Source organism: Globicephala melas, chromosome 4 (genome assembly GCF_963455315.2).
Source record: "Globicephala melas chromosome 4, mGloMel1.2, whole genome shotgun sequence".
Taxonomy (NCBI): Eukaryota; Metazoa; Chordata; class Mammalia; order Artiodactyla; family Delphinidae; genus Globicephala; species Globicephala melas.
In genome coordinates this window covers 58187032-58199994 of record NC_083317.1, presented here as the reverse complement: position 1 = coordinate 58199994, position 12963 = coordinate 58187032, and the positions used below count along the sequence as shown (strand labels likewise).

General features: G+C 39.1%; 1 protein-coding gene across 5 annotated transcripts in view; it reads right to left on the bottom strand.

Annotated features, from left to right (window-relative positions):
* PHLDB2 (pleckstrin homology like domain family B member 2) overlaps nt 1-12963 on the bottom strand; it is a 128820-nt gene that overhangs the window by 92748 nt on the left and 23109 nt on the right. For all 5 annotated transcript variants that reach the window (XM_060298048.1, XM_030836751.2, XM_060298050.1 and 2 more), the window contains exon 2: nt 11098-12446. In XM_060298048.1, coding sequence (XP_060154031.1) covers nt 11098-12432 — 1335 coding nt within the window. In that variant the 5' untranslated portion in view covers nt 12433-12446. The remainder of the gene's footprint in view (nt 1-11097; nt 12447-12963) is intronic.

Here is a 12963-nt window from a genome sequence, read left to right as displayed (position 1 = left end):
TTTTGTATGATTCTGGAGAGCACCAATTCTTACAAAGAATGCTACAAATTTTTCAGCATAAAGAAAAATAACTCATTCTCATCTTTTTATTTTTAATTGAAAAGTGGAAGAGAATTTTCTGTTTCTGGAAGTAAAAAGAATGCATTTATGCTGACATATTTGCATTCTTTTGTGGAGAGCTTCACTGTTACCAAGAACTAAGTATGTAAACTTAAGTTTGAGATGTCTGGGAACTAGGGGAGCAGCCTACGGCCACAGAATAAGGAAAGCCAGAATGAATATCATTCAATCTTTCTAAAAACATGTGTACAATATTTCCCATACTCTACCCATCTGGCTACAAGGTGGATGCCCAGAAGTGAGCAAGACAGGCATGGTCCCAGCCCTTTGCAACTTAAAATTCTTTAGTTGTAAAGCACTTTCAGAAACGCTATTAGAACAAAACATCTTCTAAATTGTAGAGAATCACTGTCGCAGACATTTCACCTATTCACATAATAAATACCATGGAAGTATTATTACGTGTCTTGAAAGAAAGTCAACCTCATCTCCGGGGTGGCAGAATATGTAAAACGTTAGAAAATCTTATTCCATGGTGCCTCATGAGAGCTGGCATCATATTACAACTTGCTGGAGAAATGAACACCAAGTGTGACCCTACATAGTTCTAAACAGTGACAATACTGTATATCAAGGTACCACAGATGACTGCCATCAGCCAGAAAGAAAATAATGGATTGCTACAACTCAATTTGTGGGAATCTTTTGGTTCTCCACAATAGCACACAGATGCTTTTGGTGATGTAACCAAACGAATACTCTTAATAGCAGTAGGGTTTGCTTTAAGTTTTGTATTTTCCCCTTTTCTTCCCAAAATGACTTTAACTGCCCTGGACCGTAAGATGAACTAGATGGGCATCACTACTTCTGTATTACTGGAAGGGAGGCAGGTATCAAATGAGATGAATAAAAGAATATCCTGTCTACTTTGTAATGATTTCTTTAGCCTTTCAAGCATCTAGTTTGTCAAAGGATCAGCATCCCAGCCCACTAGAGGTACCTTATCCATTCCCCTACTTGGAAAACAGCTCAGAACTGGGAAGTTTAAATGACCACTGGCCAGCCCAGAAGGATGTCACAAGGTCTACGAGCTGAAGTGCACACACTTCATGCACACAGGACCCTCTTAAGACCTCACTTGCACCTAGTAACTCTTAGTTGGCAGTAGTTTTAAACAAGTCTTGATATCTGGTTTCTAAAAATCATACATTTAAAAAAGAAGGCTGGCTTAATGACAAAAGAAAAATTGGCAGCTTAGAGCAAGAAAGAAGAAAAATTATAAAAAAACAAAACAACTCGACTAGCACAGCAGTTGGAAGCTATTTAATGTTGACTCACTGTGGACAGTTGTACCCCATTAGTAGGCCCTTAGAGATTCATGACTAGGGTTCAGCCTTTTATACTCCATATAATTACCTTGAGTTTTCAAATAAAGATTGCACAAGTAAAAACATCCAAATGAAACACTGGGATGATCACAACTCAAGCTAAAATATACTACAGAAATTATGCTTAGTGAATCAACTTTATCCTGCTTGGTTTCCTCATTAATGAATTCAAATAAATTTTTGGCATCTATTAATTCTATATTTGTCTAAGAGTTGGGTTTATTTTTTGAAAATTATGCTTTGACAATTTGGAGGTCCCAGTGGACTCATCCTGTAGAGTCAATTAAACTGTACTGCTCATGAAGAATAGCTCATGGGCTGGAAGCCCAGGCACAGCTTTTCTTGGCTCCTGGAGTAAACCCCATATGGCAGTAGAACTTTACCTTCACTGACTCACTATCTTCTGAAATTGTTGTTTTCCTGCTCTGGGTTTCTGATTCGTGTCTACATTTGATCGGGGTTTTGGATTGCACACAATCAGTAGTTATCCACATTGATGGTGCAATGACTGGGAATCTGGTTTTATGATCTGACCACTTGGTGAACTCTCAGGTAGAACTGGAAGCTACCCTTGCTCTGGTGAGAGATGGCTGAGCATTTATTTGTCATCATTTCTCACTTGTTTGTTGTTTCTCTATTTGTGAACTCAAATCAGGACAATTTTTTTTACCCAGTCTCTGTAACTGAGAAAAAAAATCACTGTGTGTGAGTGAAATATTTTCCTACTTCCTGAGGATAATAATACATTAAAATAAAGGACCTCTATTATGATTGGTTTATAGAGACTAATAAGCATTTAAGTAAATCTAACATTCCCAAAATACCAAAAACATAAAAAGGAAATTCTAAAAATTTAAATGTGTTCTCCTTTAGAAAAGACCTTCCTCTTCAAAACTGTTGACTTCAGAAGCAGTTTTCTTTGCCTTAGAAAACAAGTTTAGATGAATAAAGTGGATCCTTACACAAATTATCAAACACTGATTTGATAATTTGGTTTAAAAAATAGCTATATGTCTTTACCTTGTCTTGTCAGTGTACAGAATAATACAAGTTTAATTTCATCTTTAAAATAAGTTTGGATTAGTTTTATCATAAAGAGATTACTTTCTCTGAACTTCTTTACTAGTTTACTGAAACGATAAGCTTCTATATACAGTGTAAGATTAAGAAAAACATAAAATTTGTGTTCAACCAAACAGTTATAACTATGACAAACCTTTTTATATCAATAGTAATTATGTTCTGTGATGTGTCAGCTTAAACACAGTTTACAATATCTTAAGTTAAGGGCTTCTGTCTGGAGTGTCTGATTGTTCCAGAAAGTGAAAGAAGACCATGAAGAACAAAAATTGACGGAAATTAAAAAATTACATATTTGGATGTCAGGGAGATCAAGATAGTGGAGAAAGAGGACGTTGAGCTCATCTTCCCCCAGGAACACACCAAAAATACAGTTTTCTGCAGAAACTTTGCAGGCCAGAAGGGAGTGGCATGATATATTTAAAGTGCTGAAAGGGAAAAACCTAAGACCTAGGACACTCTACCCAGCAAGGTTATTATTCAGAAGTGAAGGAGAGATAAAGAACTTCTCAGACAAGCAAAAACTAAGAGTTCAGCAATACTAAAGTGACCCTAAAAGAAGTGTTAAAGGGTCTTCTCTAAGAGGAAAAGAAAAGGCTACAACAAAATGTTTATAGGAAAGAAAAAAATCCCACAGATAAAGGCAAATATATAGTAAAGACTGTGGATCAACTACTTAAATAATCGAGCATGAAGATTAAAAGACAGAAATTGTAAAATCAACTATAACTACAATAAACAGTTATGGGATAGACATGAAGATGTAAAATATGACATCAAAAACCCAAAAGTGGGGGAGGGGAGTAAAAAACGTAGATCTTTTAGAATGTGTTTGAATTTAAATGACTATCAGTTTAGAACAAGTAGATATAGGTCAACATATGAACCCCATGGTTACCACAAATCAAAACCTACAATAGATAGACAAAAACTAAGGAGAAAGAAACACAAGCATACCACTGAAGAAAATCATCAAACCACAAGGGAACAAACTAAAAGAAGAGGAAAAAAACAAGAACTACAATAACAACCAGTAAACAAGTAACAAAATGGCAAGAAGTACACACTTATCAATAGTCACTTTAGGGCTTCCCTGGTGGCGCAGTGGTTGAGAGTCCGCCTGCTGATGCAGGGGACGCGGGTTCGTGCCCCAGTCCAGGAAAATCCCAAATGCCGCAGAGTGGCTGGGCCCGTGAGCCATGGCCGCTGAGCCTGCGCGTCCAGAGCCTGTGCTCTGCAACGGGAGAGACCACAACAGTGAGAGGCCCGCGTACCGCAAAAAAAAAAAAAAAAAAGTCACTTTAAATGTCAATGAACTAAATGCTCCAATCAAAAGACATAGGATGATGGGCTTCCCTGGTGGCACAGTGGTTGAGTGTCCGCCTGCCGATGCAGGGGGCACGGGTTCGTGCCCAGGTCCAGGAAGATCCCATGTGCCATGGAGCGGCTGGGCCCGTGAGCCATGGCTGCTGAGCCTGCGTGTCCAGAGCCTGTGCTCTGCAACGGGAGAGACCACAACAGTGAGAGGCCCGCGTACTGCAAAAAAAAAAAAAAAAAAAGACACAGGATGCCTGATTGGATAAAAAAAGAACAAGACCCATCTATATGCTGCCTACAAGAGACTCACTTCAGAGCTAAAAACGCACACAGACTGAAAGTTAGGGGATGGAAAAAGATATTTCATGAAAATGGAAGTGTAAGAAAGCTAGGGTAGTAATACTCATATCAGAAAAAGTAGACTTTAAAACAAAGTCTATATCCAAAGACAAAGAAGGGCATTATATGACGATAAAGGGATCAATACGAGAAGAGGATATAACACTCATTAACATATTTAGGTGCTCCTGTATTAGTTAACATATACCTAATATAGGAGCACCTGAATATATAAAGTAAATATTAACAGACATAAAGGGGGAAATTAACAATAATACAATAAAAGTAGAGGACTTTAACACCCCTCTTACATCAATTGACAGATCATCCAAACAGAAAATCAATGAGAAAGCAATGGTCTTAAATGACATATAGACCAGTTGGACTTAACAGATATCTACAGGACATTCTGCTCAGAAACAGCAGAATACACATTTCTTTTTAAGTGCACGTGGAACATTCTCCAGGAAAGATCACATGCTAGGACACAAAACAAACCCCAACAAATTTAAGGGTCTAGAAATTATATCAAGCATCTTTTTCAACCACATGGTATGAAACTAAAAATCAATTACAGGGAAAAACACAAACGTGGAGATTAAACAACATGCCACTAAAAAACCAGTGGACCAATGAAGAAATCAAAGAGGAAACCAGAAAATACCCTGAGACAAATGAAAATAAATACACAGGGACTTCCCTGGTGGCACAGTGGTTAAGAATCTGCCTGCCAATGCAGGGGACATGGGTTCAATCCCTGGCCCATGAATATCCCACATTTCGTGAAGCAACTAAGCTCATGTGCCACAACTACTGAGACTGTGCTCTAGAGCCCACGAGCCACAACTACTGAGCCCACATGCCATAACTACTGAAGCCCATGCACCTAGAGCCCATGCTCTGCAACAAGAGAAGCCACCGCGATGAGAAGCCCGCACACTGCAATGAAGAGTAGCCCCTGCTGACCGCAACTAGAGAAAGCCCATGTGCAGCAACAAAGACCCAACAAAGCCAAAAATAAATAAAATAATTAGTTAAAAAAAAAAAACACAACTTTCCAAAACCTATGGGACACAGAAAAAGTGGTTGTAAGAGGGAAGTTTATAGCAATACAGGACTATCTCAAGAAATAAGAAAAATCTCAAATAAACAACTTAAATTGCCATCTAAAGGAATTAAAAAAGGAATAGAGAGCACAGAAACAAACCCATATACTTACGGTCAATTACTCTGTGACAAAGGAGGCAAGAATATACAATGGAAAAAACACAGTCTCTCCAACAAGTGGTGCTGGGAAAACCGGACAACTACATGTGAAAGAATGAAATTAGAACATTCTCTAACACCATATACAAAAATAAACTCAAAATGGATTAAAGACTTAAATGTAAAACCAGAAACCATAAAACTCCTAGAAGAAAACATAGGCAGAACACTCTTTGACATAAGTTGTAGCGGTATTTTTTTGGATCTTTCTCCTCAGGCAAAGGAAACAAAAGCAAAAATAAACAAGTGGGACCTAATTAAACTTCACAGCTTTTGCAAAGCAAAGGAAACCACCAATAAAACAAAAAGACAGCGTACTGGATGGGAGAATATTTGCAAATGATATATTCAATAAGGGGTTAATATCGAAAATATATAAACAGCTCATACAACTCAATTTAAAAATAGGCGGAAGACCTGAAAAGACATTTTTCCAAAGAAGACATACAGATGGTAAACAGACACATGAAAAGATGCTCAACATTGCTAATCATCAGAAAAATGCAAACCATAACCATAGTGAGATATCCCCTCACGCCTGTCGAAATGGCTATCATCAAAAAGACCACAAATAACAAATGCTGGTGAGAATGTGGAGAAAAGGGAACCCTAGTACACTGTTGGTGGGGATGTAAACTGGCAGAGCCACTATGGAAAACAGTATGGAGATGCTTCAAAATACTAAAAATAAAACTACCATATGATCCAGCAATTCTACTTCTGGGTACATACCCAAAGAAAACAGAAATCAGTAATTTGAGAAGACATATGCACCCCAATGTTCATAGTAGCATTACTTACAATAGCCAAGATATGGAAGCAACCTAAGAGTTCATCAACAGATGGATAAAGAAGATGTGGTATATACGGACAATGGAATATTACTCAGCCATAAAAAATAATGAAGTTTTCCCATTTGCAACAACATGGATGGACCTGGAGGATATTATGCTTAATGAAATAAGTCAGCCAGAGAAAGACAAATACTGTATGTTAGCACTTACATGTAGAATCTAAACAATAAAACAAATGAATAAACATAACAAAACAGAAAGAGACTCACAGATATAGAGAACAAACTGGTGATAACATGTGGGGAGAGGGATGGAGAGGCAATAGAAGGGTAGGGAATTAAGAGGTACAAACTACTATGTATAAAATAAATAAACTATAAGCATATATGGTACAGTATAGGGAATACAGCCAATATCTTTTTTTTTTTTTCTTGCAGTATGCGGGCCTCTCACTATTGTGGCCTCTCCCATTGCGGAGCACAGGCTCCAGGCGCGCAGGCTCAGCGGCCATGGCTCATGGGCCCAGTTGCTCTGCGGCACGTGGGATCCTCCCGGACCGGGGCACGAACCCGTGTCCCCTGCATCGGCAGGTGGACTCTCAACCACTGCGCCACCAGGGAAGCCCCCAGCCAATATCTTATACTAACTTTAGGTAGAGTATAATCTATAAAAATGTTGAATCATCATGCTGTACACCTGAAAGTTATACAATACTGTAAATCAACTGTACTTTAATAAAATAAAGTTACATTAAAAATTTTAGATTTGCAGAAAGGGAGCTTATTTGACTTCCTTTATAATATCTGCAAATAGTTAATTCTGTAAAGATGTAATAAATGTTAAAACTTTGGCAAAGTTTGAACAACATTGATGAGTTTATTTATGAAGTAATTTTTTTATGAGAAGTATCCTATTAATGTAAAACTAAAATGCAATTATCTCTTATTGAAATTACTTACTTACTTACCTTGGAGAAATCAGCCTATGCTTACAAAAGATAGCAAAAGTTTATTTATTTTTTTTGTAATCTGCCCAGAGAGAAGAGTTTCAGTATTTCACAAGAGTAATCTTTTGTGCCTTGTCCTAACTGGGATATATACTTGCATATTTAAAATGACCAAAAACAGTTCCTCATCTGATTATTTTAAGATTTATTGTTTATAATAAATAACTTATTCTCACTTTATTAGGTAACCAAACTGCGAACATTCATTTTTCTCAGGCATCCACAACGCTATATTATTCAAATAACATAATCTCTGATTAATATTTGATTTCGCCTTACCAAGATCAGACCTTAAATTCAGGAAAACAAATTTTTTCCAAGATACCTTCTACATTTGAACTGTCTTTAAGTTTTCCCAGAGGACTATTGGGCAATGACAAAGAATTTTTTTCTTAACCTTACAAAAAGAAGAATGCTAGAAATAATTAGGTTTATTTGTTAAGCCCCTTCTTGATAAACAGCTCAACACTATCAAGAAATGCATAGGAAGATTTGTCAAATCAAATGAGAAGCTCAGCCTTCCCTAGGCTAATTTTGTACAGGCAAAATATTATAACATAAAGTTCAGTGATTGCATACTTTACAGAAAGGCCCTGGATATATGTCAACGTCCTCACTCTCTGTAGTACGTTCTCACCCTCAGGGGAATCACTGATTAAATAAGACCAACATGGGCTTCCCTGATGGTTCAGTGGTTAAGAATCCACCTGCCAATGCAAGGGACATGGGTTTGAGCCCTGGTCCGGGAAGATCCCACATACCATGGAGCAACTAAGCCCATGTGCCACATCTACTGAGCCTGTGCTCTAGAGCCCACGAGCCACAACTACTCAGCCTGCATGCCACAACTACTGAAGCCTGCGTGCCTAGAGCCCGTGCTCCACAACAAGAGAAGCCACCGCAATGAGAAGCCCGTGCACTGCAATGAAGAGTAGCCCCCTCTCGCCACAACTAGAGAAAGCCCGCACATAGCAACGAAGACCCAACGCAGCCAAAAATAAATAAATAAAATAAATGAATTTATTAAAAAAAAATAAGATCAACATCTTATTGCCTAATAGAAGATTTAAATTCTCTTTCTCGTTGAAACTGTTTGTTAAATTAACCGTAGATTAACCATAGCCACTTACTTTTACCCTCACCCAGTAGTCCACGATTTCCTCTCATGCTTTCCTAAAGACTCTGCTTAAGTTATAGGTGAGGATGTGCCTTTAACAAAGAAAGACAGTCTCAGAGCCTCGTGGACAGAACTTTACCAGATACTCTTCACTCTTGATATTCAAAGAATGGACTTAGGGTCAGAGGCTGACAGAAGAGCTGACATTACATAGACAAGTATGAGATAGTACTAGAGGCTAAATCAGATTTTCAGGACTTCTTTTAGTTCAGAAATAGATAACTTCATGAAATCAAATTAATGACCCAAGGTTAGAGGAATAAGAATTAATTACATAGAACAGATTGAACTGAAACTGGAAATCTAATTTATGAATGTGGACATGTATTTTGTAAAATTATTGGCATTATCTTAATGTTCTATCTTCTGATGGGGAAAACCCTTTTAGCATTCATGCTGATCTATCTCTATCCATCAATTTAGTTGACTCCGATGTTGCAAACTAAATGAAACATTCTTTTAATGTTAGTTTGTTCTCCTTGGTCCTTCAGATTCAGGAAGAAACATTTTTTTCTGAGACTTTTTAATGGCAATAACATTATTTGCATGGGCTCAATAAGAATCTGTCCTCCCTTTTACTGGAATATAATCAGACAAATAGACAATACAACAGAGGCCAAATGTAGAGTGTCTTACTTAAAAATTAGCCTCACTTCATCAGATATGACAAGCCCCTTATTAAGGAGAAAGGGTTATAACTTCATATCTGAAGCTAATACCCAAAGCTTCTCCCAAGAAGTTGAACTAGGACCTGTTTGTGGCTTACAGGGCACCAACCTTATAGGCAGTAAAAAGGTCACTTGCTGGGTAGCCAGGAACCTTAGCAGATTTGGGAAAACTAGAGGAAAGAAAAATTCACCAACTCTTATAAGTGCTAAAGATGAAACCAGTTTGGGACTTCCCTGGTGGCGCAGTGGTTAAGAATCCTCCTGCCAATGCAGGGGACACGGGTTCAAGCCCTGGTCCAGGAAGACCCCACATGCCGCAGAGCAACTAAGCCTGTGCGCCACAACTACTGAGCCTGTGCTCGAGAGGCTGCAAGCCACAACTACCGAGCCCACGTGCTGGCCTAGAGCCCATGCTCAGCAACAAGAGAAGCCACCACAATGAGAAGCTTGCGCACCACAACAAAGAGTAGCCCCTCTCACCTCAACTAGAGAAAGCCCGCGTGCAGCAAGAAAGACCCAACACAGCCAAAAATAAAAATAAATAAATAAATAAGAGTTTGGTTTCCTACCCTTAGAACAGAAGAGTAAATAAAAGCATTTAAGGAAGACCTCTGGAGTGATGAAGCCATTGAAATGCTCTCCTAGGTAACTTAATAAATCATAGAAGTTGATTCTCTGGCTTTATCAATGACAGTTGTTCAGCACAGTATAGCACTAGATTTGCTATCTATAGACAAGAAGGCTTTTACATGCTAATTAAAAGTTTTTCTAGCTTATGTCAATGAATCAGGCCCAAATACAATGCCTTTTGTGATCATGAAAAATCTTTGGAGATTATTTATGATAACAAAGGAACTGCCATACTGGAGCACCATCTAACATCCACCCACAGAATACCAAATTCTCTAGGGGTATACACATTCGTTTTCATTCACTATTAGTGATTAGGATATTTGGAAACTCTGTAAGGATAGACATTAACTTATCAAAAACTGTGAGTGATGTGAATAATTATTTTTCTAAAATTTCAAGCAAATTCTGTCCTGTATAGATGCAAAAGTTTCTGTTCATTATAATCCAGAAGTTATAATTTTATTGTCCTGTAGGGCATTAACTAGCTTTGTATGTGATTCAGAAATCTTATTCCAGCATACTTTCTTTTAGTAACTAAAATACTTTTGATACTCCTACACTTCTGTAAATCAGCTTTACCATCCTGCAGCTTCCCACATTAAGGAAATCATTAATCATTAATGAATCAAAATAATCTTACAGGTACTCACCCTAAAAAATTATGCTTAAAAGAAAATAGAAAAATGCAGCAGTTTGTTCTTATTCATTAGTGGGACTCTCCTGTTTCCTCTTTTCTTATTATTTTCAATATTTTTACAGTAATCATAAATCCATAGAAGAAGACAACTCAGTAATTCTTTTTGAGCGTGTGTAGTTTGGAGTCACTATATGTATTAAGATATGGCTGAAGGGAGTATGGTGTGTGTGTGTCTATATACAGTGCAGAAAAAAGGTTGAGCACCATTGGGGCAACCTTTCAACTTTACAGACAACTTGCTATACAGAGAAACTTACTGCCTAATTTCCAATGAGTTGTCATTTCACTGATTATTACCATCATAGCATATACATGCAAATTTGATGACATAAGTAATACAAATCAGTGTTTCCTCATAGTCTTAAGAGAGAAGTTTGTAAGACTTTTAAAGTAATTCAGTAAAATTCACAGCTATTTTTGTTAGATTTATCAAGAATTTATACTTGTGAGACCTCTGCAGAGCAACTTAATATAACATTAGGCACACGTAGGCCTTCAAACTATCCATTTGTGACTAATAATAGTGATCTGGGAAGAGGAAGGTTAGCAGGAGGAAATCTAGGAAGGGACCAGTGGCTGGTGCCCATGGAAATTCTACACATATATCCTTGGGGTTTGTCTCCAAGAAGTTATTCAATGAAACAGTGAGGTCAAGTCAGATGAGAAGATTACCAATCGCTCCATCTCCTGCTCCCTGAGTCTCTCCTCCCTCTGCCGCCGGTGATAATCCATCAGGTCGTCTCGTCCTGAAATGGAGCTAATGCTGCTTTTCCGTTCCCGAAGGACAGGCTGGGGGGTTCCTGAGGCCTGTCTGAGGCTGTCCGGATCGGCATCATCAAACTCAACAGACCCACACGAGTAGTTCCTCCTGGCCGCAAACGCTCTGTCAAGCTCTCCGGGAGGGAAGGAATGACCTGGGCTGGTCCCCAAGTAGGAAGCCCTATCCAGGTCATCAGAGGTACAGGAGGAGGTGGAGGCCAGCAGCATCTTCCGGGCCACTCGAGGACTGGCAGGGACGCTGAGGGTGGAACTCACATAAGGATTGCCCTCAGAGGCAGAGGTTTTATAGGGTAAAGCTCCTGAGCTCAAAGAAGAAAAATTCAGGTAATTGTCATTGTCTGTGATGCTATGAGGTAGATCCTTTTCCCCCAGTTTCGTTCGTTTGTAATTGCCCAGAGAGCTTCTTGGAGGCAAACTGAGCGGTGCCAGCTGGTTCTCTGTGGCTCTGTGCAGCCTGGGGAGAGATCGGCTGTAGGCACCCATGTGACTGAGGCTGCTGCCCGAGTACTTCCTAGTTCTTAAACTGATGTTTTCAGGTGCCAGATCCTTGTGTCTGGTCACCTTGGGCTGAAGTGTCAGGTTGTCCTGGATGCTTATTTTCCTGGCTTGCTTTGGGCTTGAAGGCATGCTGGCTGCCCCTGACCTACCGATGGGCAAGGAGCCAGTATCGCTCAGGGAACTTCCATTCCACATGGTCAGGAGTGAGCCGGATGCTTTTCGGCCTTCCAGCCCTCCGAGAAAGTAGACATTGTCGTGGGATTTATTCCTTGAGCTGTATTTGGAATAGGGAGGCTTCTCTGAAAGCCTCAAGGACCTTTCAGTGTCCCGGCCTGTAAAATGATCAAAGTCTGTTCTCCCAAGTGGATATCCACTAAGAGAGGGTGAAGTGCTGCGTAAAGGGGTGGGAGGTTTCACGGAAATATTTTTGTCATTTCCGTCACAAGAGAACTGCTTGGTTCCCTGGATTTTGGCCAAGGAGGGGCTACTTCTGACACTGGTTCCCAAAGGAGAAGGGCTTCTTTTAGCAGGCACAGGTTGTGAGAGGGTTAAATAGGAACCAGAATAGTCTCCATTGGTTTTAAATCTCAGACTGGAAGAATATTTCTTCGGGCTCAGGCTCTCCATCATGTTTTGGGAATCGTTTTCGAGGGAATTCGCCACAAAGCCCGCCTCTAAGCTACCATTCTGTAAATCCAGCTGCTTTTGCATGTGGCTCTGCTCTGCCATAATCTTGTTGGAATCTGTAAAGGAAAAAAAAAAGAGAAAGCTTTACTTAACAAAGAAGATTTCAAAAGACGAACCACATTTTTCAGCCTACATCAGTACAAATAGGTTTGCAGTCCAATCTGTTGTAATTAAAAAACACAAACGCTGTTTTAGTAATAAACCTAGAAAAGCTGTCTTGCAAAATGAAGATGAATAAAGATCACTGATCTGGGATGTTTCTTGTACAAAAGAAAAATAACTCAAGAGGACATCAATGAAATTTGAGAGGAACAAATCCCTAACCAAGTACAAGTGCAAGATGAGGTTGGTACCTAAAAAAGACAAGGTCCCTTTAGTTTTCTAGTCCCTGGAGGACCACCTGCTTCCTGAGTACCTAGCAAAAACCCAAAGGGATGCTGCAATGGGCCTTCCTTTAGATGTCTCTGCAAGAATCATTAACCGCTCAGAACTTAAGTCCTGAGGAAACTACATTCACATTCTGGCAGAGAAAGAAAATTTTGTGTTAGACGCTGATCAATAACATGAGGGTTA